Source organism: Parasteatoda tepidariorum, chromosome X1 (assembly GCF_043381705.1).
Source record: "Parasteatoda tepidariorum isolate YZ-2023 chromosome X1, CAS_Ptep_4.0, whole genome shotgun sequence".
Lineage (NCBI taxonomy): Eukaryota > Metazoa > Arthropoda > Arachnida > Araneae > Theridiidae > Parasteatoda > Parasteatoda tepidariorum.
This window is the reverse complement of record NC_092214.1, coordinates 18,218,664-18,245,136: the sequence shown is the minus strand read 5'-3', so window position 1 is coordinate 18,245,136 and position 26,473 is coordinate 18,218,664. Positions and strand designations below refer to the sequence as shown.

The 26,473-nt window shown below is 27.1% G+C and overlaps 1 protein-coding gene across 1 annotated transcript in view; it reads left to right on the top strand.

Moving 5' to 3' along the window:
• LOC107455477 (uncharacterized) overlaps positions 1-26,473 on the top strand; it is a 43,887-nt gene that overhangs the window by 11,078 nt on the left and 6,336 nt on the right. The window contains exons 2-10 of the mRNA XM_016073059.4: positions 13,778-13,954; positions 14,158-14,352; positions 15,726-15,815; positions 18,020-18,151; positions 19,019-19,192; positions 19,853-20,041; positions 20,987-21,166; positions 23,172-23,222; positions 25,648-25,726. Coding sequence (XP_015928545.1) covers positions 13,778-13,954; positions 14,158-14,352; positions 15,726-15,815; positions 18,020-18,151; positions 19,019-19,192; positions 19,853-20,041; positions 20,987-21,166; positions 23,172-23,222; positions 25,648-25,726 — 1,267 coding nt within the window. The remainder of the gene's footprint in view (positions 1-13,777; positions 13,955-14,157; positions 14,353-15,725; positions 15,816-18,019; positions 18,152-19,018; positions 19,193-19,852; positions 20,042-20,986; positions 21,167-23,171; positions 23,223-25,647; positions 25,727-26,473) is intronic.

Here is a 26,473-nt window from a genome sequence, read left to right as displayed (position 1 = left end):
CGTATTACATTTCAAAAAAAGATTTTCTCAAAATTGAGAAGAAATGTGTCAAAATAGCTTCCAAACGAATATAGTCGAAAATAGCCTAAACGAATATAGTCGAAACGAATATAGTCGAAACCCCATGTACTCATATGTGAATATAGTGCCGTGTGATCAAAACAACATATACGTATTTCTGAAACTATGTCCATTCTCCTTTAAACTATAACTTACTCAAAATGAATACAGATGTATCCTTTTTGAGACTAGGCATGTAGCTCAAAAATGAGTATATGCTGTTTTGAGCATGTCACTATGCTCAATAAGGAGTTCATGGGGTTTTCAAATTCGACTATTATTATTTCGGAGCTAATTTGATACATTTTTGCTCAATTTTGAGAAACCTTTCTTATATAGTGAAGATGCAAATTAAGTTACTAAAAGCAATGATCTCCATATCTTCAGAGGCCCGACATAATTCAACTAGTAATAAAAATAAAAATCATAGAAAATTAGATATAGTTAAGTATTTCAAGACGATTTTTTTCACTATTTTTCATGAACGAAGAGTTTTTACTTTCGTCCTAATTCATCGATTCATTATTTATAAAAATTTAATAATAATATTAAATTTAAAAGGGAAATAAATTAATGAAAAAAAAATCGCTCAAAATAATAAAATTCCAAAAGAAAAAAATCGTACCAATTTCTTTCCATAACTTATGCAAAAATTTATCTGGGTCCTAAGTGATTCCTTTTTCTAGAAGCCCCCCACAGAAAAAAGAACATTAAAAGTCTCTGTCAAATGTTTCGTTCAGTTCCACAAAAACTACCAAGGAATTCATAAAAGTTAAAAAATTCCTTGAGAAAGATTTATACATCATCGGGATATAAAAAGTTTGTGAAACTCAATTTTAAATGAGTTTAGGTATTTTGCCTCCTCGAGAGAATTTTTGATAGTGAAGACTCATCTTGGCACAGTTCCATCCTCCAAGTATCTTACTTTGGTGCGAACAAAAATAAATTCTAAATTTATCCCGAATTACAACTTGCTTTTCTGTATGTCTCGACTAAACTTCAATAGAATAAAAAAAATATCATTGAACTTAGAACGTTTAAATTTTAATGGAGCCAACAAATTATGCCAAATCTATGGTTTATAGCTTTTGATTGAATTATTTAGAATCAATTCGCAGGAGCTAATATTTACAAATCATAGGTTATATCATGTTGGGTCATGGTAGGTTATATCATGTAAACATGAAGATGAATAGTTAACTTAATGAAAAGTACCTTAAATGAAATGAAATCAAATTATTTTCGAAACATTATATTTTAATAATTTATCCATATGAATTGAGGTTGGAAGTGTCAGCACGCATATTTATTGTAACGAAATATGATTTTTAGTTTTTGTGTGATTTTATTCATAGGCACAAAACAGTATGTTCTTAATCTAAAATGTAAAAAAAATTAGCAATTCGAAGAATGCATTACAATAGTGTTATAATTAAATTTATTACACAGTCATAATTAAATATATAAAATAATATATGCATTATAGTTAAATATTTAAAAGAATTATTCAGCTGAATCTCCAGAAAAATACAATATTTGTGATATAGAGCTTTTTACTTCCAAAAACTGACATTAGGATTTTAGATATTTTAAAATATTATATTACTTTAAAACTTTTTACATTTTAAGATTTTAAAAGTTTCGAGATTTTATGTGTTTGAAATTTAAATATATGTACTTAATTTATTCTTCACTTGCATCGAAGTATTTGCAAGATTTTAAACTTGTCTTAAAATTATAGTAGTAAAAACCAAATAATAATAATAATAGTAATAATTTAAAGAATGCAATATTTATATTAAAAAAAGTGTAATGCTTTGCATATTTTCCCCCTTCTGCTTATAAGCGATGATGAGATTAAAAAAAAAGTGAAATAATTAAAAAAAAAACATACATATTTTTTCAATCATAAAGAAAATTCAAGTGGGAAACATTTAGGTCCCATGTAACACATGTTACATATTTACGTAACACATTTTATATATTAGTATCTAATATATAAAATTATATAATTGTTTTAATATGTCGAGTTGTTAGTTTTTGTGTTTAAGTATAAGAAAAGTTTCAATTACACTTTCGGTCAGAAAGATGCTGCAATTAGCTTTAAAAAAAATGGCAATACATAAATCAGGTCTGCAACATATTGAGTAGGACAATAATTGTTAATTGAATGATACATAAGATGTCATTATTTTATTTAAAGCTAATATTTCAAAAGTACTGAAGAATGCAATATTTTGAGGGAATGTTTTCAGTATATATATATATATATATATATATATATATATATATATATATATATATATATATATATATATATATATATATATATATATATATATATATATATATATATATATATATATATATATATATATATATATATATATATATATATATATATATATATATATATATATATATATATATATATATATATATATATATATATATATATATATATATATATATATATATATATATATATATATATATATATATATATATATATATATATATATATATATATATATATATATATATATATATATATATATATATATATATATATATATATATATATATATATATATATATATATATATATATATATATATATATATATATATATATATATATATATATATATATATATATATATATATATATATATATATATATATATATATATATATATATATATATATATATATATATATATATATATATATATATATATATATATATATATATATATATATATATATATATATATATATATATATATATATATATATATATATATATATATATATATATATATATATATATATATATATATATATATATATATATATATATATATATATATATATATATATATATATATATATATATATATATATATATATATATATATATATATATATATATATATATATATATATATATATATATATATATATATATATATATATATATATATATATATATATATATATATATATATATATATATATATATATATATATATATATATATATATANGCTGATAAGTTTATACATGTACACATATGTGACTATATATATGTGTGTGTGCGTGTGTATGAGTGTGTGCAATAATCTGCCTCCTTTCAATATTTTTATGTATTTGGTGTAAGTGAGATTTAGGGATTTATAGGAAAAGTGATTAAAGTTCATAAATATATTTTCAACTCAATCATAAGAAAAATGTCTGGACGTAGGAAGTGAGAGGTATGAGCGACAAAAAACAGATTTCTTTTTAGTTACTACATTTTCAAGAAATAATTTTAAATTCTGATAAAAAAAATCTTTTTCGTCAAGAAACAAAAATATCTTGAAGCAATCAAGGGGTTAGTGAGTGGCAATATCCTGGTGCTCTTCTACTCTCATCTATGAAGATAAAATCTTAAGCATATTGAGACAATGTTCGCGCTTTTAACTATTGTAAAGCATTATCATGGGTCATGTAAACTTAGAAAGCAATGCAGAATTACCGTCAAACGTAGCATTTAATAGAAAGTGGGAATAAACATGATGTTCATATTTTAACATTACAACATATCCGGTATAAGGATGCCTTTAAAATCTAGAAGAAAATATAAGATTATACTTTATGAAATACAGTTTTTAAAATCAGCTTTTAAATTTTACACTACTTAAAATCCATTGTACACTCTTAGAAAAATTGGTTAAGGGAAACTACGAGGACATTTGAAATGATAAAGTCAACTAATTTTTTTAGAAATTATAAAAAATCTTTTATTTTCCTTCATTTTTAACATTGAACAATTGCCTTTTTTTCCATTTTTTGACCAAATTGTAATTCGTTATTCGAAATTCGATAAATTGATATTTTGTATCAGTATTTACTCACTGAAATATGAAATTTAATAAATTTTTTAATCAAAAAAGTGACCTCAAACTTACGTAAAAATAATTGAAGACTAATAGTTTTAAAAAACCCTTTTTGAAACAAGACAACGAGAACAACAAGAACAAAAAAAGTTTTTTAATCAATGGAGTAGATTTTAAAAAAAGTGAATTTTTGTACAAAAATAAGCAATTGTTCACAAATATTATGAGGATTATGATACTGTTGAACAATAATAAGTTAATTGACCAAACAATTCGTTACAATCAAATAGATTAGGTCTTAAATTGATTGTAAAGACAAGTAGAATAAAAAAAAATCAATAAGGACTAGCATTAAAAAAATTAAAGCCTTAACGAATTTTTGATTTGCTAACTATTCTGTAAACATGTCGACTCCATGTATTACAGTGTAATAAAAAATTGAGGTCAAACTACTTCGAATTCTATTTAAAATTTAAATTGTGTTAGTTAAAAGAACAAAGACTATTTTCTTTTGGTGTGTTTTTATTGTTTTGTTACTAATCGGCATTCTGCCAACTCTCCGCTCTCAAGACACAAAGATCGTGATTCAGAGGTCTCAAATAATACACGAACAAATCAGCTATTTTTCTTGCACTACCCGATAATTTAAAAACGTAAATAATCTTAATTTGTTAGTTAAGTAAATAATCTAATTACAATTACAATAATATAATTATTTACATTAATTAGTCAATGTAAATAAGCTAATCATAATTATAATAATATAATTATTTACATTAATTAGTTAATGTAAATAATCTTATATCGTTAAAACAACTCGGATGACTAGGTTGAAACGCGAAAGATAATGTGGGCAGGGTTGTGTGATGGGGTCTGGGGACTAATATGTGACTTGGGGCCCGCTACTACCTATACCAAATTATCCAAAACTCACCTATATTGAGGAATGTTGAAACTCCTTATGAAGTTCAGTTCCAATAGAATTGTTTTACAAAAATGAAAAAAAATTTCTTTAATTTTTATTTTCTACAAAAATAAATACATTCGCCATTAATTTTCGATCAAATGTCCATGTCATTAAAAACATCCAGTAAGAACTACCAAACATACAAATTTTAAAAATTGAAAGAAGCAAATTATATTTTTTCACTAAATTTGTCATAATGAAGAATCCAGGGAATTGTATGGGTTTTGTAGATGAAAGCAGAAAATTAATTGGAAAAACCAAAAATTTGTGACGTAAAGCAAAAAAAGAAGAAAATAAAAAAAATTAGGGAATAGGGGCAAAGATATAATTTGTTTATCTATTTGCTGAATTTTTCATCTAAGAAACATAAAACTTTTAATAATTTTAGCTGATTCTAAAGAAAGATTTTATAACTTATGATTAAAAATATCTAATAATTTTTTGAGAAATTCACAAAAAACACCTTCATAAAACGAAAATTTACCTTCATAAATTTTAGATATCCCGAAAAAATATAGGGGTCATGGTCCCCAGTAGCTCCTCTTAGCTCTGCATGTGTGATCATTTGCTGATCCCATTTTAAAGATCATACTTCAACTAAATATTCTTTATATAAAACATCCTTTGCTAGAATCCTTCTATAAAAATATTTCATCTCAATTAAATTTACTTTTTCTTTATTAGTATCGCCACGAATAATTTTTTCAGCCGGTAAATTTAAAACTCGTTGATAAATGATGGAGCTGATGATGTTTATAGGTTATGACATATTGGGCTATGAATTGAACAGGTTTATTTCTTGACCACTGAGTTTTTTTACGACTAATTTCAGAATTAGAGCATGCAATATCTTTATCGAAAAAATTACTGTCATCGTCAATGCATATTTTGGAAAGTTTTCTAAAAAAAAATCAATTGAAACATTCAACGAAGGCTTCATTGAATAATAGCATCTTCCTCTTCCGATGCTTTAAATTCATCAGAAATATCATCAAAATACCCATTCATTAATTTTTCTAGCACATTAGTTTTTGCTAAGATACTAACTAAATATTCTTCCCAAACAAGTGGGAGTATTTCTGGCTCTATCTAGTGTGGTGCCATCTGTTTTTTACTCATGTTAGTAAAACTTACTCTAATCTTTTATAAATGCTGTTATTAACGACCAGGTGGGGTCACTTAGTGATGTCACATCAAAATGTAATATTTTAACAAATTATTTTTTTATGAGTGAATCGACATTGTTGCTCAAAAATAGTAATTAACTAGCTTAAAACTTAGTTAAAAAAATAATGAAACAAATATAATTTTTTAAAACTAAATATTCTCTAAAAATTGGCATTGGGGTCACTGAATGACCCCACTCATATGTCCGAAAATCATTGAATATTTTTCTAGCGGGAATTCATATTTTTCTGGAAGAGAATAAATACTTTCATACAAAATTTATTGTCGAAATTAGTGTGGGCTAAATAAATTTAATGCTGTATTCGGGTGCTCGTAATTATCACGCGTAATATATATATTTAAGTCCTAACTAAATATGAAGTAAAGAAAAAAAACACAAAAGGAGTCGCAAATTTATATTAAAGCAATGAAGAAAGAAAAAAAACCTGACAAATCTGTAATAAAGAAGGTAAGATTAAAAACAACAAAATCTATTTAAATGCCAGAAAAATGCGAGAGCTTCTAAAAGATGATTGTCAAGTTTCATTGAACTGATTTTATAAACATAATTTAATCTTGCAATTTGTCAAAATTTGATAGCGTTTCTCTCCTTATTACACTCTATCATTTTCTTACTTCATTTTTGGAAAATATTCTTAAAATATATACCAATAACACCAATGAGATTCAAACATCGAGTCATTTTCATTGGTTTATAAAACATTACTCTTTAATTGTTCAAATTAAATCAGTAATTGGGAATCAATAGTGTGGAGGTTTCTAGTTGTTTTAAAAGTACTTCTTGTGTTAGTGTTCTTAAAACCTTCGTTTGTATTCTCTTTGAGAATGAATGCATCGTATTACCGTGTCATCACATTGGATTATGAAACATTATTCTTTAATTGTTCAAATTAAATCAGTAATTGGGAATCAATAGTATGGAAGTTTCTAGTTGTTTTAAAAGTACTTTTTGTGTTAGTGTTCTTAAAACCTTCGTTTGTATTCTCTTTGAGAATGAATGCATCGTATTACCGTGTCATCACATTGGATTATGAAACATTATTCTTTAATTGTTCAAATTAATTCAGTAATTGGGAATCAATGGTATGGAAGTTTCTAGTTGTTTCAAAAATACTTTTTGTTCTGGTGTTCTTAAGCTTTTTGCGCTAGAGCAAACTTAAAACTTTATACCCAGATTGAAATGAAATGAATGAATGAAATTTAAAAATTAAATTAGTGACTTGAAAGAAGCTTTTATACTAAACGTATTTCAAACTTAGATTAAATGTAGGGATGTAATGAATATTTGGCCACTATTCGGTATTTGGCTTACAAGTATACAGCCGTTTTGCCGAATGCATGGCTAAATATTCATCGAGTATTTTTTGGAAAAGTATTATTTGGCAAAGTTTTTTAAAGGAGGGATTTAAATAGTTTTAACGAAGAATTACCTAAAGTCTTGTCTTTTACTATACATTATTAGAAATAGTTTTTACACATATTTGCCAAGTTCTAAAACTTGTTAATTTATATTCTGAAAGAAAAATGGAAAAACGAAATTTGATGAATCGAAAATAGGTTCATTTATATTGAACCATGATTTTTTCCATTTATTTTTTTTACTTCTTAAAAATTTTATTCAGTCATGTCAATTTCGTCTTTTTTAAAACAGGTTTTGCTTTAAGAATTTAGAGCTTTTTTTTGTTTCTCTTCTGTTTTTTTCTGTTTTAATTATAAGACAGTAATTTAATAGAGCGTTCGTAATAGATTTCATTCTATTATTGTCAATTTTTTTCCCGTACGGTAAGAAATATAACCGGTAACATAGAAAACTGTGATTCTACGTTTAAGTTATATTTCAGAACTAAAACAACTTTTCCTCTGTTTCTCTTTTGCTTTTTTTATTAACTTTTCTTTTTATAGGAATTTTTATCGTGACCCTGCATTTTTTAAAGAGCATTTCTAATGAACGTTATTCTCTTATGGTCACTTTTTTCTAAAAATGAAATGATGTAAAAAAGTTAAATCGAGATTTTTAGCTTTAAATTTTTTGTTTAAAAATAAAATAAGACTTTTGTTTCGCTTTCTGTCTAGCTTTTTCTATTTTGAAAAACTTTTGTTTTTACAGACGTTTTTATTACGATTCAATAATTAGAGGGTTTCTATTAGACTTTATTTCTCACTTTTTCTTGGAAACTTGGAAAATTAAGATGTTTAGCCTGAAAATTTACTTTCAAAAATTAAGACCGTTCCTTATTTTTTCTATTTTGCTTTTGTGTAAAATCTTTTTTGTGGGCGTTTTTCTGAAAGGGCGACATTTTTATAAGCGTTTCTGATGGAATATATCTCTTTTAACTTTTTATGGATGCTTTTATTTTTGGATAATATTATCTTTCGCACTAAAGTTCTGTTTCAAGGCAATAATTTTTTTCTATTTCTCTTTTTTTTCAACTTTACAACTTTATCCTTTTTTAATAGCTGTTAGTCACAGCTTTTTATTTATCTTAAATATTTCTAACTATCTTAATACATAATTCTTTCTAATTATCTTTATTATCTTAAATGTTTCTATTATAGTTTTTTACCCTTTACCCAATACTTAGAATGTTGCTAAATTTTGATTATTTTACAATAATGACCAAACTTATTTACATATAAAAAATATTTAGCAATGATTTCTTTTAAAAAAATGTTGCTTTTTGGCCGCCGAATATTCGGAATTCACTACTCGTTACATCCCTAACTAAATGTACGAAATGTTCCATGATCATCACTCTAGATATACATTTTTAGAATCCTTGTTCAAAATTCATGAGATAAATATGCATTTTAGGATCTAAAACTAATATTTAAGCGAATATAAAACAAAGCTAACAAATTACTACCGAGGAAAGCTTGGTTGAATGCTCTAAAAAATATTTGATCATCTGTTGAAATTTGGGATTTTTCTAATGATAACCTTTCAACTTCTCTCGATCGTCTGCATCAATCAAGCAGGTTTTGATGATTTCAGTACTGCTTTCCTCAGTGAGATCAATTAAATTTCGATAGTATTTTTTTTTCTTTTTAGTTTTGCCGGTCACAATATTCCTTTACGACCTGCAATGTGAATTCCCTCTTAACTTCGCATTCTTTTGTGCATTTTTATATGATTTCTCTTTTTTTTAATAAGAATTGTAAAAAATATATATGTTAATGGCAATTATTAGCATATAGTAATCCCTAGTCCATATAGTCATATTAAAAAAATACTTTAATTTTCTTTTTTTACAAAAATTGATTTTTAAAAGTTAAATTATGTGTGACTTTTTTAAAACATAGAAAAGATATTAAAAAGCAACTTCCCCACCTAAATTTTGTAGCATTTACTTAAAACTGTTGCAACTAAATTCAAATTGAATCAGATGGAGAGTCTGTTCTACAAGTCATTTTCATTTTCTAAATATATTTATGCTCTACTAGCTTTGATATTTTTACTTAAATCTCTTTAATGCTGACTATTTTTAGATTTAACTTCGACTTTAGATTTTTAGAGAAAGACTTAGAAGTTACTTGTAGCATTTACTTAAAAATTTTACAACTTAATTCCAATTGAATCAGATGGAATGTCTGTTGTACTAGTCATTTCCATTTTCAAAATATATGCTTGTTCTACTAATCCTGGTATTTTTGCTTAAATCGTTTTAATGCTGATTTTTTTAAAAATTTAACTTCTACTTTAGATATTTAGAGAAAGACTTTGAAGTTTCCAGGTGTTTTAATTGCATGATTAATTCCCAATAAGGTTAATTATTATTCATATCAAATGGTTATCAAGTGGACAGATTAAAAATTTTAAACTAAAAGTATTTCTTTTCTTTAGACGGAAAGAAAAATACAACTTGCAATTTATACATTAGTTTAACCCCTTGCGGTCGAATTAAATTTATGCATGGGAGTCATGCTGGTCGAATTAATTTTCGCTGAACGAACAGTAATGCATAATGGGCATGATTTTGAAGGAAAAAAAATTTATAAATTCTTCTTAAACTTTAGATATATGTAACACAATAATGTGTGTTAATTTTAAGTAAAAATTATACTTTATAGTTCTCCATCGTGTGGTATCTTTCAGATCAGACTCCAATATGAAGCCCTGGTTTTTGAAAACGTGTGTAGCAAAAATAATTAGTTTGGCGCTTTCCGCCTTAAATTTCTCTGTTTGAACATACAGAACAATCTTTACTCTATACATCCTCACAGTGCAGCAATATATGTAGTTTTGCCCCTATGCTGTGGCTAACATCTTTGCAGTGGTGGCTGAGAGTAGACATACGACCGTAAAGAGTTAAGTTTCTTTATTTAAAGGTACTTTTGAAATGACTCAATTCGAAAGTGACCGATTTATTATTTCATCATTTAGAAAAAAGAGCAAGAAATTTTATAATCCATGATGAATGATTCCGAAAGTCTTTACTTAATGTAAAATTAAAAGAGTTATGTACACTTATAATGTCGATTACGATCTGAAACTTTTTCTGTATTCATAAATGTATTTTCAACTTGAATAGTATGGGTTTCAAGTTTTGAAACATTAATTTGCTGGAGAAGGGGCAATCAGCTCCAGTAATCGTACTTTTGTACGTATATATAAATATGGTTTAAAATCTATGGAAGAAATCAAAATAATAACCATTACATTAATGTTTTCTGTAGGAAGTGAAACCGACTTAAAATGATTAATAAATATTTTTTTCTTTGGAAAAAAAACATTTTCTAATTTTTAATTCGGGACATGAATTTATATTATAGCTTAATTAACTGACCTTGTCTAGTTTTAAACTCAAACAACTGAAATCACTCGTCGAAGTAAAAATTATGATTATTATTTGACAATTATTTGAAATCTTTTAAGAAAACTCTTCAATATTTGACAAATTCACTTCCTCAAACAACTTCAGTGGAGTTCTCTTTGACCGTTAAATTGTAATACAGGATGATACAAAGGTTTCCTGGGTTCAATTGCTGCTCCTTTTAATTTATTTTGTATTTTCATATCACTTATGCGGTAGACATTAAACCTAATACTTTTTACAAAATATATGTCTTAACGAAGATAATAATTTCCTCAATTTGATGAAACGTTCACTCAGAGAATATCCTAGGAAACAGTTTCGTCAAAAGAGAAGAAGTTTTGCTCAAAAAAGAAGAAATTTTAGTATCATTTTTTATACAGTGGAAACGATATTGGAGTATAAACAGCTGTACTTAGTCAGTTTTGAAGTCGCAGGCCAGTTTTGAACAACTAAGTTGAAGAAATGACATTAGAAATTACGATGACATGAATTATAATAAAATTAAAAACTAGTGCTTTGATACTAGTTAGTGTTAAAAATAAAACTAGATTACCATGATTTCAGAAATAGTGCTTTAAAACGCTCATGGTTTACGCGTTTTATTTTTAACATTAATATACTTAAGGAAAAACTTGTCTGAATAATTGTGTATCATGGATTGATGGTATTATTTAATCTCGTAGTTGCCGATTTAATTTTTTTTCACTGTATCTCGCACTATTTACGAGAAAAGAAAGATAATCGACTAGTTCATTTTCGTTTTCTTACCCCCTAACCACTATTTTTTCCATAAAAATTTAGGATAAAAAAAAAGATGTTAAAAAGGGTTCCAATCTTTAGTAATAACCGCTGTATCGGGGAATAATGAATTATTGTAGTCATGTTCACAATTTTGAAGAAGTTTTTAAATTTGTTAAAATTTCAAATTTGTCTCCACATCTGCTTTCTTCTGGCACAAGAAGTTAAAAACAGCGTTTGCCGTTCTCATTAACTATTAAAGGATAATAAATGAAATTTTTTAAAGAGTAAAAAAAAAAAAAGAAAAAAAAAAGACAGTTTTACTTGTTTTTCTTCTAATTCCTATGAAATATAGTGAATAAGACTAAATTGTAATAAAGGATGCGAAAGAAAATTAATATTAAAAAATTGCATTTATTTTTACGCAGTCATGATTGTAGCTTACGACACATAACTTTTCAAGCCCTTTAAATAATTGAAAACTAATAATTTCGAAACTAATAATTTCGAATCGATTTCAATAATTTTATTATCTTTAATCTTAGTGAACATTAAATTACAAATTAATACAAAATCTACCGAAAATTTCAGATTTTTTGAAATGCAAATCACGATTAAATGATAATAAACTCTTCACCCCCCCCCACAATATTTTACGTTATTCATCATAAACGAACTAAATAACATTCAATTTATTAATTTACACTGACAGCGATAACCTAATGGTATTGCAAAGATTTCTTATTAGAATTTAAGCTTTTTGTTTTTGATAATTGTTGAATTGAACCAACTTTCAAAAAAAAAAAAAAAAACACTTTAATGTTGATATTAGAATTTTTTTTCTTTTATGATTAATACATAAAAAATAAACAATACTATTTGAACAGGTGTTATGCGCACAATGTGCAAAATAAAAACGTAATACTTAAACGCCGTCCATCTGCTATTAACACGGTTACAGTTACATTAGGTTGAACCATGCTTATGGGTCCTTCTGTGAAATCACTTCAAGTTTACTAAGAGGCATTTTAAATTGAACGGTAATCATGGTGTAATCAATATGGTACTATTATCTGTGTTGGTATTATCCAGTAATTTTAACACCACAATTCAATATTCAAATATTTAAAATAATTGATTTTTAATATGATTTCTTGAAACTCAATGTTACCATATTGAAAATTGCAATAATCATCGAAATATAAACAGTGTTCCGATAAGACTTGCGCGTGGTGCAACTGTTGAGTAATATTTTTTTCTTTTGAAAGCAAACACTTAGAAAAATCATAAATGCAGCGGAAACGTTTTTAATTATTTATAATTTATTTCGATTAGTCTTTGTCGTAACTCGTAATCACGAAAATCTCTAGATTGCTCTCATGTTACCCGCAACGCCTTTGAAAGAGCGTCATCATGTCCCAGAGTTTGGGTTTCAAAATAAACCAAGTTACGAAGGGAGAAAAAGTGTAATAGCTATAATATATATTTATTCTATACGTTTTAATCTATAAGTCTGTAAACTTTATTCTATAAGTTTCTGTTTACAATTTAACTGATAGGTAGTGGCGTGATTTTTTAAACCTCATATAACTTGAAACTAATTGAACTAATTAAGAAACATTTGTGTGCTTAAGTATTTTAAAATACAAAACAACATTGCTCAACTTTTAATTCAGCGAAAGACGAAAATAACAAACTTATAATTTTTGCTTTTCACTCTGTTATTTTCACGTCTTTATACCTGAAGCTTACTTTTTTATGATACTTTAACTCACTTTTTATGATTTTAAAGGCAAAAAAAAGAAACGATTATTCATTTTTAATTGTACAATTAATTGACACATAAAACAACATTGAAGAATTCAATTTTTTCAAAATAACATTGACATTGAAGAATTCAATTGTTATTTTGAAAAATATTAATAATCTTTATTTCTTCTAATAAAAATCTATATACTCGGTCACTATATATTTCAGGAAATAAATAATGTTTTTAAAAATGCTCCTATACATTACAAATATTGAGAAAACTGCTGCAACACGATAAATTCCTGAGTTCTTTAGTGCTATTTATGGTGTTTTTTTCTGCTTTGAGTTTGATAAATTTTAAATTTGAATATTTTTTCTCTAGATCTAAAATGTGGTTTCCCCGGAACTCCAATGTATGGCTTTGTTTCTCCAAATGAAGCAGCTTATGAAGAAGGGGCTATAGTAATGTATTCTTGTCTTGTTGGGCATATTCTTTTAGGTTCTTCGATAAGTAGATGTAAAGGTGATGGCACGTGGTCTGAAGAGGTACCTGTTTGTGGTAAGAGCATATTGATTAATTAACAGATACAAATTAAAAATTGCATAATTCATTCAAATCAAGGTCCATAAAAGAAAACAAAAACCTTGAACCTAACTGATAATAAAAAATTTTCAATTAGAAGCGTGTATTCTTAATTGCGTAAATTTTATAATTTAGTTTATATCACAGAAGGGATAGTTAATTTTATTACCTTTTCTCAGATGACAGCATGACCACACTTGTGACCGCGTCCTCAACACCAACTGCTCCTGGTTATCCAGCGGAGCTTGCTATCGATAAAAATAAAGAAAGATGTACTTATTTGCAACCAAAGAGCCCGAGATGGTGGCGGATAGATCTTGGTGATAATAAGGAATATAAAGTTTTGTCTGTTGCAATAACAGTTATGAATACAGGTAATACACTGTTTCTATCATTGATATATATATATATATATATATATTGATNCAAAAAACTCGATAATTTTTACCGAAGAGAGCTTTGATAATAAGTTTCGTATAATTAACAATTAAATATGGTATTATAATGTGCGGCAAAATTTGGTAATTTCATCATGATACCGTAGAGCATGGAGTAAAAACCTTTCATTCGGTTAAATTTAATTTTCTGTTTTGAATTTTTTACTAAATGTGAGATAAAAAGAACTATCATTTTGAAAACCAGAATTTCCTATGACATGTAACCATATAAACAGAAAAATTACCAAAGAATGGTTTAAATAAATAAAAAATCAAAGATTTCACCAACATTTTTATCACCATATTACATTGTAAGAAATTACATCTACCTTTATTCTCTGGTCCGGAATTTTGCGAAATTTCGCCTGAAAGCTTGCCATCAAGAAGTGGTAATTAAATGAGGGAAAAAGGGCAGAACAGAAAAATTTGGGCACAATTTTACCTTAACAGTTGGAAGGTTATTAGCTAATAATTCGTCTTAACTTTTTAAAAACGAATAATTTACATTCACAAAATATGTCTTCATTTTGACACAAGTCAGAAAAACTCCGAGCAAACTCTTCTCCAAAGTGAAGAAATCACTCTCTTCATTTGCTTGCGTTACAAATTTTGTCAGAAACATAATACTACGTATCTATTTACTTAGATGATTAGGACATGAGTTCGCCGTCATCTATTAGAAATGAACATTGACTAGCTTGCACACCAACCACAGTTCCATGCCCTCAGCTAAAAAATTTTTACAAACAGAATGTTAGAGAAGAAACAGATAAAGAATGTAAGAGAAGTCACTGAGAGCATTGAGAGAGAGAGAAAGCAATTTCGTCAAATATTTCAGAGTATGTGCTACGTCAGATGTGACAGAATAGTCTTAAATAACGAATTATAGCTTTAAGTTTAGAGAAACTTTGAAGTTTTAATTTTAAGCGTTACGCTCCTATGACTAAATATCTCTCTTAATAATTCAAGGCTTTATATTTTGAACTGGTTTAAACGTTGAAGTAATAAATCATCACTATGGGTGTAAACTAAAAAAATAAATAATTTAAGTAAATAAATCATTTTAAAAAAGAAAATCATTGTCTTACATAAATATTTAATAATTTGATACCTACTTAGTTCTTATTGAAAAATTATATTATACAAAAGTATTATTTTCAGTGAATGACTGATTCCGGAATTCCTTTATTTTTTTTTTATTGATTGATGTATTTTACAAAAAATCACATTTGTGCTAAGATACTTGCATTAGCATTGACTTTTTTTTATTTTGTAAACTTCTTAAATAGTTATTAAAATATTTTTTTCAGATAAACATGTGAAGTTCTCAGTATTTGTTATTCAAATTCAAAACCAGATAGCTTCGTACAAAAGATGTGCCTCATTTAGTGGAAAATTTGGTATTGAGTCCTTTTATTATCTTACTTTCCATTTTTAAATAATCGTTTACAAATCTTCTGAATTTTAGACGAAATCTGTTTATCCACCTTCTTTGATCCAGAAAAAAACATTGAAATAAATTATTTACTAGCTATATTCTCAGTTTAAGAAAAATTTATCAGTTCAGAAGAAAATTTGTGGGTTTTAGAAATATGATTTTCATGTAATATAGATAAATCCGTTCGTGAAAAAAATCACTTAAAAATTAAAAATACAGTGCTTCTCAAAATTGATTATTTACTGTCATAGATCTAATTATATTAAGGAAATTACCATACTACGAGAAATGACCATTTTAGTATAATATGAAATAGAAATTAATGACAAAACAAGTTCAATAAAACAGGAAACTTGCAAAAATATAATACAGTAACAGTTTAACATTATCGTCGTTTACTATGAAAGTAGGGGAGAGTGGGGTCAATTGTAACAGTTTTTACTTAACTATTTTTAACTAACAAAAAATCTAATATATTATTAGTATTAATTGACAGACGNCTAACATTATCGTCGTTTACTATGAAAGTATACTATACCGTGTAACATTTTACCATAACTTTTACAATAATATTGATTTAATTACTGTGATTTAGTAAAATTTTACAGTAAATATTACCGTAAAAATTACGGTATAACAAATTTTTCGTTTTTTTTTTTGTTTATAATTTTTTGTTTACAATTCTACGATGAAAATAGATTTTACAGTGAAAAGTACCGACATCCTGAGTGCCGGTACTTTTTCCCGCTATTTCATCCAGAAATTTTTACAGTGCAGTTCAATACCTCTTAAAGGTTGCAGCAAGTTTGTACATTTTAAGGTATCAATATTATGGTTTAATGATTAATCCATTTTTCTTAGAGTTGCACTCATTAAATAAGAAGCTAAAATTCCTTAATTAAAATAATAATCTAAAATGTTCAAATAAAGTTTTATAATAAGAGTTTACTTTTAAAAACATTTCACCGTTTCGAGAAAGCAAATATTTGCTTAAATTATAATTATGTGCTTATAGTCATAAACTATGCTTAGATACAAAAAATAAAAGAAACTTGTGAATGAAAACCATAATAACTACGCTTTAAAAAGTATAGTCGATATATATATAGAGTTTGGAACACACAATTTTTTCAAAAGACTTATCTACATTTGTTTCATTCAGCACAATGTCATACTTGTAAAATTTTATTAGCTGCTTGTTGAACTGGTTCGAAATACAAATGCTTCGTCATCTATTTTAAACTTTATTAGTTCATCGAGATAGTTTGGTAATTTGATATATTTACGTTACACTAGAGCTGCACAATGAGCTATAGGCGACGTCCTGGGAAACATCCCTGTGGGTGATCCGAAGACATGCAATTTTGATCCTCTACAGAGGAGATGACACCCCTGATTTGGTAGCCCGGCAACCTGCGCTCGAAGTCGAGCACTTTACGGTAGAACAGATTAACGAGGACCGATACAGGGCACCCTCGGTCCCTACTACGGCTGATAAAAATGATCCCCTCCCGCTTACTGACCGCCGCCAGTGATGCAGAATGTTTACTCTAGTGTTGTAGCTCTAGAAAATGAACCTGAGTGTTCCGTAGTGATCACTTTTTACAAAATACGCTGCTTTTAGAAATGGACTGACAGTTGCGAAGTTGTTTTCCTTTCACCATGTTTTATGTTTCCCCGGATTCCAGAAAAATATATGTAGTATATAGGTAGCATCTATCGAATTACAATTTAAGTAACAGTAATAATATATTACACTTCATTCAGAGTATATATAAAAAAAATCAAATTAAATTTACATTAAAAGCTTTGAAAGGAACAGTTTCATTTTCAGTTCTAATTCTAAAAAACAATAATTATTTAAAAATTATATCACTATGTGAGAGAGTATTTCATATTATTGTTGGAAAACAATATGTAATATGAAAAACAAATTTGCGGTGACATTTAGATAGAAGGAAACATTGTTTAAAAAACGACATGTTAACACATATATGTATATTTTATATTTACACTACAGTTTCTTAAAACATCTTAAAAAATGAATTTTGATTTTCTTGGCAATATAATGTTGATTCAGTTATTTTAATTTTGAGTTTGTGCAACGTTAACGTAAATGTTTTGTTTATATAAATAAAGTAAACAGACATCAATATATTGCAATAGGTACTCAAACGATGGTGTTATTATGTGCAGAAGGAAAAGGTATAGACGGCCACCGAGTTCACATAGAAGATTACGATAAAGATGACAAAGGATATTTTGAAATATGTGAAGTTGAAATTCAAGTTAAAAAAGGTATTCATTAAAAATAGTTTACAAAAAATTTCTTAGACTTTTTAGGAATGAAATTATTCAAAAGAATTCTGCAATCACATAAGACTGATTTTTTTCTAGTTAATTGTTATTCATCTATCAAAAAAATGTATTTCTACTTATTTCTTTTACGATAATCAAATAAATTACTAAGAGGACATTTTTTGCTATTATAGTGGTTGTACAGGAGAAAATGCAAGCAAAAGCTGTTAAAAAGCTTTACAGATTTTTAACAGCTTATTCTGCACTAGAAAGGTGAAAATTTAAGCAAGTGGCAAAAGTATTAGCTAATATGGAAAAATATAATATGTCAATACAAGTTAGCTACTAGAATAGAGCCTACCGTGATAGCTCAGGGGATAGAGCCTACTCATTCCAATGAGGTGAGACCGGGTTTGAATCCCAGCAATGACAAGTCGATACGAATTCCGCATCCTGCTTGCACCGACCACAATGCTGACGTAAAATATCCTAAGTAGTAGACTGATCATGGGCTAGAGTCCCCTTGCCATTAGGCTAACCATGGGAGGGGATTTTCCTCTCCATGTAACGCAAATGCGGGTTAGTTCCCTCAGAAAGTCCTCTACGAAGACAAATTGCTACAAAGCAATTATAAGGCTACGGAGTTGAACATTGGTAGTTGTAAACTCAGAATTGAGTAGGCTGTTCAACGCCGTTTATAAAATACGATAATATACTGAAGAGCTTGTTACTACTATTTATTTTTAAATTTGCCTAATTATCATAAAAATTGCCCAAAATAGGACAAAGTTAAAAAAACGTTATTACAGTTTTATGAAACTTTACCAATTTTTTCACCAGTTGAATTCAGCCATTTTTACAATTTAGATGAGGGATACAAGTGTGGTGCACCAAGTAGAAGCTTATATTCAGTTGAAACTTACCGCAATGATGATATGGTGAGATATGGTTGCTTAAGAGGCTATAAACTTTCAGGAAAAGTTCGGAGAGAATGCACAGAAGAATCAGGACAATGGTCTGGGGAACCACCTATTTGTATACGTAAGTAAAATGCCAAAATTTCAATTTTCCTTGTAAAAAAAAAAACAATATCATTCACAAATGGTCTAATTAATTGCACTATCGACACTGTAGTTAATAACTTATATACTGTGCATGCTTTCTAAATGATATTTTTTCCTTCAAAAAATCATCTGTTTTTTTGTCACAATCAGAAACGCACTAAAAATAAGAGCAAAATACACTTTAAGAGCTTTGTTTCGAAACTCTTTTCAAAAATATATCGTTTATTTTATATTTCTTGCTTATTGTTTTTGTATACTATATATTTCTTTATTATTTAAAACGCAGTTTTTGATTTTTTTTCTGATTTCTTGCGAAATTAACAAAAAAGAAAAGTTTTAAGCTTATCATGCATACGAAAAACTTGATTAGAACTCTCAATAGTATACCCATAATTTTGAATTGTTTAAATTCAATGAATACCCTAACTTCAAAGTTATGAAACTTTGAAGTATCTTTTGGCGTTTTTGGAGTACCGATTTGTCTATTATTATCTATTGTTAAGTATTATCTTAAGTCATTATTTTCACGACAATAGTTGGATTTACTTGCACATTTTGCCTTCAAACTCATATTTTCGTCCAGTTGAAGGGATGCTTCATTTACTTCCGTTTTAAATTTAATTTGAAACTATTTTAGCCATTGTATGCGATCCGTTGGAGCCAATTGAAAACGGTGTTTCTAACATGGAGCATGGCAACCAGGGTGTTCCACTCGAAGGTGCACAGGTCTTGTACAACTGCAACTATGGCTATATGCTGGTTGGTAACGCAGATAGAACTTGTGAAGGAGATGGATCATGGAGAGGAAAACCACCTAAGTGTAAAAGTAATGCATTTTAAGTTTTTTAAATCATACACTGCAAACACTTTTAGTGTATTTTATCACAAAAATGGTGGCAACTACTTTGCACTGAAGTCGCGTAGAACTAAGGGGAGTTCACCAAACACCAATAATTTTCCTTACACTAATAGGTGTAAAGAAGTTGCCAACATTTTGGTATTTAATGACACAAATATTTATAATTACTGTAAGATAAAATACACACAACAGACATTAAGTTGTTTTAACGAGACAATATAAGATAAGAATCAATAATTTTGTATGCATAGAAATACTAATTATGAAAATAAAATTCGTTTGTAAATCAGACGTACGCGGTGCACAGAGAGAATCTTGAGACGAATTTGAACTAGGATTAATAGAGCAAAATAGGAAATATATATTATATATTTTAAAATTATTCTATACAGTTTACAGAGACTTGAAAATTAAATCCTTATTACCCAACTGAAAACGAACATACATATTCTAGCGGTTGACTTTAATTTCTGTAGATGAAGCACAACGAACTTCACACCAACTTAAAATCGATTGTAAACACGTATCAAAAGCACGCCAACATTGGAGCTTCTGACAGAGAAAATATTTAACGTATAGTGAGAAGGTGCGTGATTTTGGGTGTGGAATACTTACATTTTAGGAGCTTTCACACCCTCTTTAAATTGTATTTGAACTCTCGATTTGGTGTTAACTTAAAGAGAAGTTTTTCTTCAACAATTATTTGAGTTGTTCAACAAAAAATTCGGAGAGATATTACACCATAGTTTTTTCAGTGTACATTAACTTCATTTTTTTACTAATATTGATGTAGTAATTTTCTTAAATATTCTAACTTTTTTAATTTTAAGCACTTTCCAAATGGGCATGCATTATAGTGTCAGAAATACAGTAACGCCATAATTCAGGTTTAAAAGATTGGTATTATTTTAGTTATAACATGTCCTGCTGAAATTCCCTATGATGTTGGTGGTAAATGGAGATATCAAACTACTAGAGTAGGAAGTAATGCAACTTTAAGGTGTAGCAACGATAAATATGACGGAGAGAACCTTCAAATTGTATGCAAAAACGATGGCAAGTGGAGTGAACCGCAAGCCAAGTGCTTAATTCGTAAGCAACTTTTTATTTTTTTATCATAATTATTTCACTTAATGTCAAAATTTAGGAGCTTTTTGGTTTGTTTGAATAAGATGATGATATGGCAATAAATATTGAAAGACAAAACAGTTATGAAATTGTGCCTAGACGTTTTGTTTATTTATGTAAATAATCTCTTTAAATGAACTTCATGCGATGCTGAGTCTTTCAATATGTTTTGTACTATTTTGTCCCGCAATATAAACTTATTTTTTATAGTATTTGCTTAAAATTTTAAAAAGATAACTGCATGAAATTAGGAATACATGTATCTAAAAAAAAAAAACTTTTATATTTTTTCAGAAAATTAGGAATTTTCTCACTAATAAAAAATGCACATCAATAACGATTTTTTATCGGGTTTAATTTAATTCATTCAAAGTTTTCCCGATTCAATTTTATAATTTTGTAACCGTCGTTGAACAGCCAATCCAATTTTTGGGTTCACGACTACTAATGTTCAACTCCGTAGCCTTGCAATTTTGAGCCCAATCCAGAGGACAAGGGAACTCCTGGATCAAGTATTGGGAGAAATCAATTCAATTTCAAATTAACCAAAAGAAAAAAATCTCGTTGCCACCATATCAAACATTTAAAAAAAAATTGTGAAAAAGTACTTACTGAAAAAGGCCAAAAATAATTTTTTGGACCAAAACTAAAATGAGGGGGACATTTTGAAATATGACTCAAATTTTGAAAAAAAAATGGAGCAACAGGAGAAGGTGACTCTTATGTTTTTAACTGAAGAACTTTTTCGTTATTTATGAGTCAATTTTCCTTATTTTGCTATCATTAGAAAAAGAAAAGGGATAACACAGTAATAAAACTACTGAAATGCTGGAAATACATACATAAGTAATTGGCAATTTGCATTAAAATCATTTTTTGGAGACATTTGTTTATAAATTTTCGAAACTTTTTACAATGAAACTCACATTTTTTCACATAATGTTGCATCGAATACTTTTTGAGATAAAGAAGTCAAGAGGGTATTTTTTGTTTTGGATCATCAAATCGCTAATAAATAGCCATTAGCCGAAACATTTCAAGATTTAAAGATTTTTTTATAGTACAATAACAAAGTTCCTCGGTCTCATTTTTTTACTAATGGTAAAACATCATACATTTTAACATAAAAAGTTTTTGTGAGTTTTATTTCGTGTTATTAAAAATTTAAAAAACTGTTTTTAGCCAAATTATTTTAAATGCTTTTTATTGTGCAATAACAAATATTTTCACAAGAACCTACGATATGGCAATTTTCATATGCAGTACGACATTTTTGTTGTAATATAATTAAGGAATCAAAAGCACTTCTTTAATAGTTGTTAATTTTTTAAGATTTTGCGCCTAAATAACACTTTGAAGGATATTTCTAATTTTAAAAGCATTTTCAAATGCTTTACTATATTTTATATGCGATTTTTTTCAACAAAATCATTAAAATTATCCTACAATTATCCTAAAATTATTTTAGCGTACATGTGTAATATACTTCGCCTTTCAAATATTTATTATGAATATATTCTGTTGGCAGAAAATGAAATAAAAATCGTTTTTTTTAATGTTATTTCAGTAGGGTTTTTTCCTTTATTTCACTCCAATCCATATTTAACTTATTTTAATCTTTTAAACAATAAAACTACCTTAATTAAAAGCTTCTTTAATAAAACTTCTAAAACTTCTTTAATGAAGTTAAGCCTGCCAATTTCTTTAATAATAAAGCATTCCTATAACACAAAAAATTTTACTTATTTATCGTTTCGATATTTTTCATAACAAAACATTTCGATAAAATGAATTATTTTAATTTATTTTGCTTAATGAAATATTTTTATGAAATGAAACTTTTCGATTTCTTTTATAATAAAAAATTTTTCCTTCAAGAAACCACATAATTTCATTAAAGCATTTCTATAATATAAAGCATTTTAATTTTTTCAGATTTGAGTTTTCAAGTTTTCTTTTACCTTTTCAGCAATAGCTCTTGCAAAAAAGGAAATTACACCAAGAATTGTCAATCAAGGAGGTGAGTAAAATATTTATTTTCCCCTGAATATTTAATTCATTTTCAAGTTTTATAACTTAAATTAAGGCCTATGATATTAAAATATTAATTTCATTAAGCACAACCAAACATAGCACAATATTTTGAAAAACATTAAACCAATTCTTTTAACTTTTTGAAAAAAATAAGTGATTTTATAAACACTAAAATTAACATTTAAATCTTAATAAAGCTTTGTGTATGTCTATGAGTGTTTAGTGCAGCTGTTTATGCAACGCTTATGTTAAACTTCTATAAAAAATCAGAATCCTAAGGTCAATTTTAGATAAGCAGTAAAAAGTCGATAAAAGTTATGTAAAACGCAAAAAAATAATGAAAAAATGAAAATAAATAAATAAAATAAACTGAATACCAACCTGAACAACTTTTGATCTAAGGATCGGATCTTCACGTTCTAGGACTCAATTTTAATGGTTCGAGGGAGTGACGTCAAATATGCTAATAAGTTAGTGCAGATGATATTTTAAACTATGAAATCAGTGAAACTATGAGTGATTGAAAGTTTGAACCATTAATGTTAATTTTACCTTTTGCATATTTCGAGAACTTATTTTGCATATTTTGAAGGGAAGTGAAGAGCTTTGCACACAATTAGCAAATTCATTTATCCAAAGATAATTCCATTCAAAAAATTACTTTTAGTAAAAAATAATTATTTATAATTTTATTTAACAATTTTCGAATAAACTTTGAACTGTAAGGCTTATAAATTTTTACATCATTTGAATAAAACTTTGTGTATATCTATGAGTGTTTAGTGCAGTTGTTTATGCAACGCTTATGTTAAACTTCTGTAAAAAATCAGAATACTAGGGTCAATTTTAGATAAGTAGTAAAATGTCGATAAAAGTTATGCAAAATGCAAAAAAATAATGAAAAAATGAAAATAAATAAATAAAATAAACTGAATACCAACCTGAACAACTTTTGATCTAAGGATCGGATCTTCACGTTCTAGGACTCAATTTTAATGGTTCGAGGGAGTGACGTCAAATATGTTAATAAGTTAGTGAAGATGATATTTTAAACTATGAAATCAGTGAAACTATGAGTGATTGAAAGTTTGAACCATTAATGTTAATTTTACCTTTTGCATATTTCGAGAACTTATTTTGCATATTTTGAAGGGAAGTGAAGAGTTTTGCACACAATTATCAAATTCATTTATCCAAAGATAATTTCATTCAAAAAATTACTTTTAGTAAAAAAATTTTTTTATAATTTTACTTAAGAATTTTCAAAAAAACTTTGAACTGTAAGGCACATAAATTTTTACATCATTTTAAAGAACACAATTTTAAAGAATAAAATACAAAATCCAAGTGAAATCTATCCTATCATATAGTTCTTGAGAAATCGAATATAAAAATATGTCTTCTTTTAAATTTAATTTCTCAGGAACTATTCCTTCACTTCACTCAAATTTCTTATTTTACGCTTAATATTGCATTCTTCAAAATGATGTAAAAAATTATATACTTTACAACTCAATTTTTTTTTCTGCTATTATTAAGTAAAATAATAATTATTTACTAAAAGTTATTTTTGCATGGAATTAATAAAAGAATTTCATAAATGTAAACAACAAATTTTCATTTAGCTTAAAAAGTTCTCGAGATATGGAGAAGTACACAAAAAGCAAGATTAACATTAATAGTTCCAAACTTTGGTTTGCTCTCCTGACTAAATTATTAGGACACTAGGACACCATATTTCTCTGATGGCGGCTAACCTCTCTGTCTCTATATCTATCTATCGATATATGTATATATGTATATATATATATATNTAAATAGATATATATGTGTGTGTGTATATAATTTTTTTTTACCAGATTATACCAGCTTGTATTTCTAAATTTTTTCCATTATATGAACTTAAAGAATTTTCAGATTATTTCTGATTCAATTATAATTACTTTCCTTTTTATAAATAGAATCTGCAATATTTAATTGCCTCTTATTGTAACGAAATTTTTAAACAGTATAAAGCTAGCTACTTAATATCGGCTTTAGTATTTAATCTTTGCCGCTACTCATGTTTAGAAGAGTGAAATCATCAAATAAATCACGAAATTTTCAATTTCTGTCAGTGAGAAACTCAAAGTCATGTTGTCCAGATATTTCTCTGTTAATCATTTCAGAAATTATTCGGTGTACAAGTACAATAAGTAGCAAAATCCAATATTCTGAATCCAACTCACCTAATAAATTCAATTATTCAAAGTAATAAGTTAATTGTTAATTATTCATACTAAAAGCATGCTTAAAAATAATTATTTAAGCCTTTTGTGCAATTATTGCGAAAATCAATTGATCTGAATAAACTAAATTTATGTAAGCAAGAACTTTAGAAGAAATTAATTTCAATATATTTTCTTATCTAGGTGTTATCTTTGGAATGGTAGTAGCTGCTATAATGATTGTTGTTGTCTTAGTTGGAGTCTATTTATACGATCAACGAAGGTGAACTACAAATTACAGTTCTTCAATTACACTTAAACAGTATACAGGCTAAGAAAAGCCTCGCACATTAACGTTTGGCTTTGGTGGTTTTAAAAGGCACCAGTCTAAGAATTTAATTGAACATAAAGTGACCTTTAATTGAGTATAAAGTATCCGTAAAGTATCAATAAGTAAAAATCTTTATTTTCAGTTTTAGCAGATTAATTTTAGATGTTAACGGAAAATGTTCGAAATATTGCCCTCTTTCATGCGTGTTTCCATAGTCCAAATTTTACCAAATTTGGGACTAAGGGTGTTACAATAAATGTTATAAATGCAATATTTCTTGCTGAAATTGGAAATAATACTTTACCTACACTATTTGTTCCTTGCCTTCTCACATTTTTCTTCCAATTTTTGACGGATAACTTTCTTTTGATTTCTCTCCATTTTTCCTCAACAAAAATGGAGAAGCTACTTGCTGACAAGAAAGTTAACTACTGATCCAGTTGCTTTAAAATGGTGATCTGATCATGTCATGGTCGAGTAACTGAGTACTAGTGCTTCAAAACATTTATTATGGAACTCTTAAATGGCCCGGGAATGTGACTCTTGAATAAAATTAACGCCTCATTCTTTATTATCTTCTGTATATGTTAAAGCAAAGTTTCACCGCCTTGATCAAAAAACGCTTCATAAATGATTTTATTACAGGGCAATATTAACGATCACCACTGGATGGCTAAATATAACAAATGGAGAATAAAA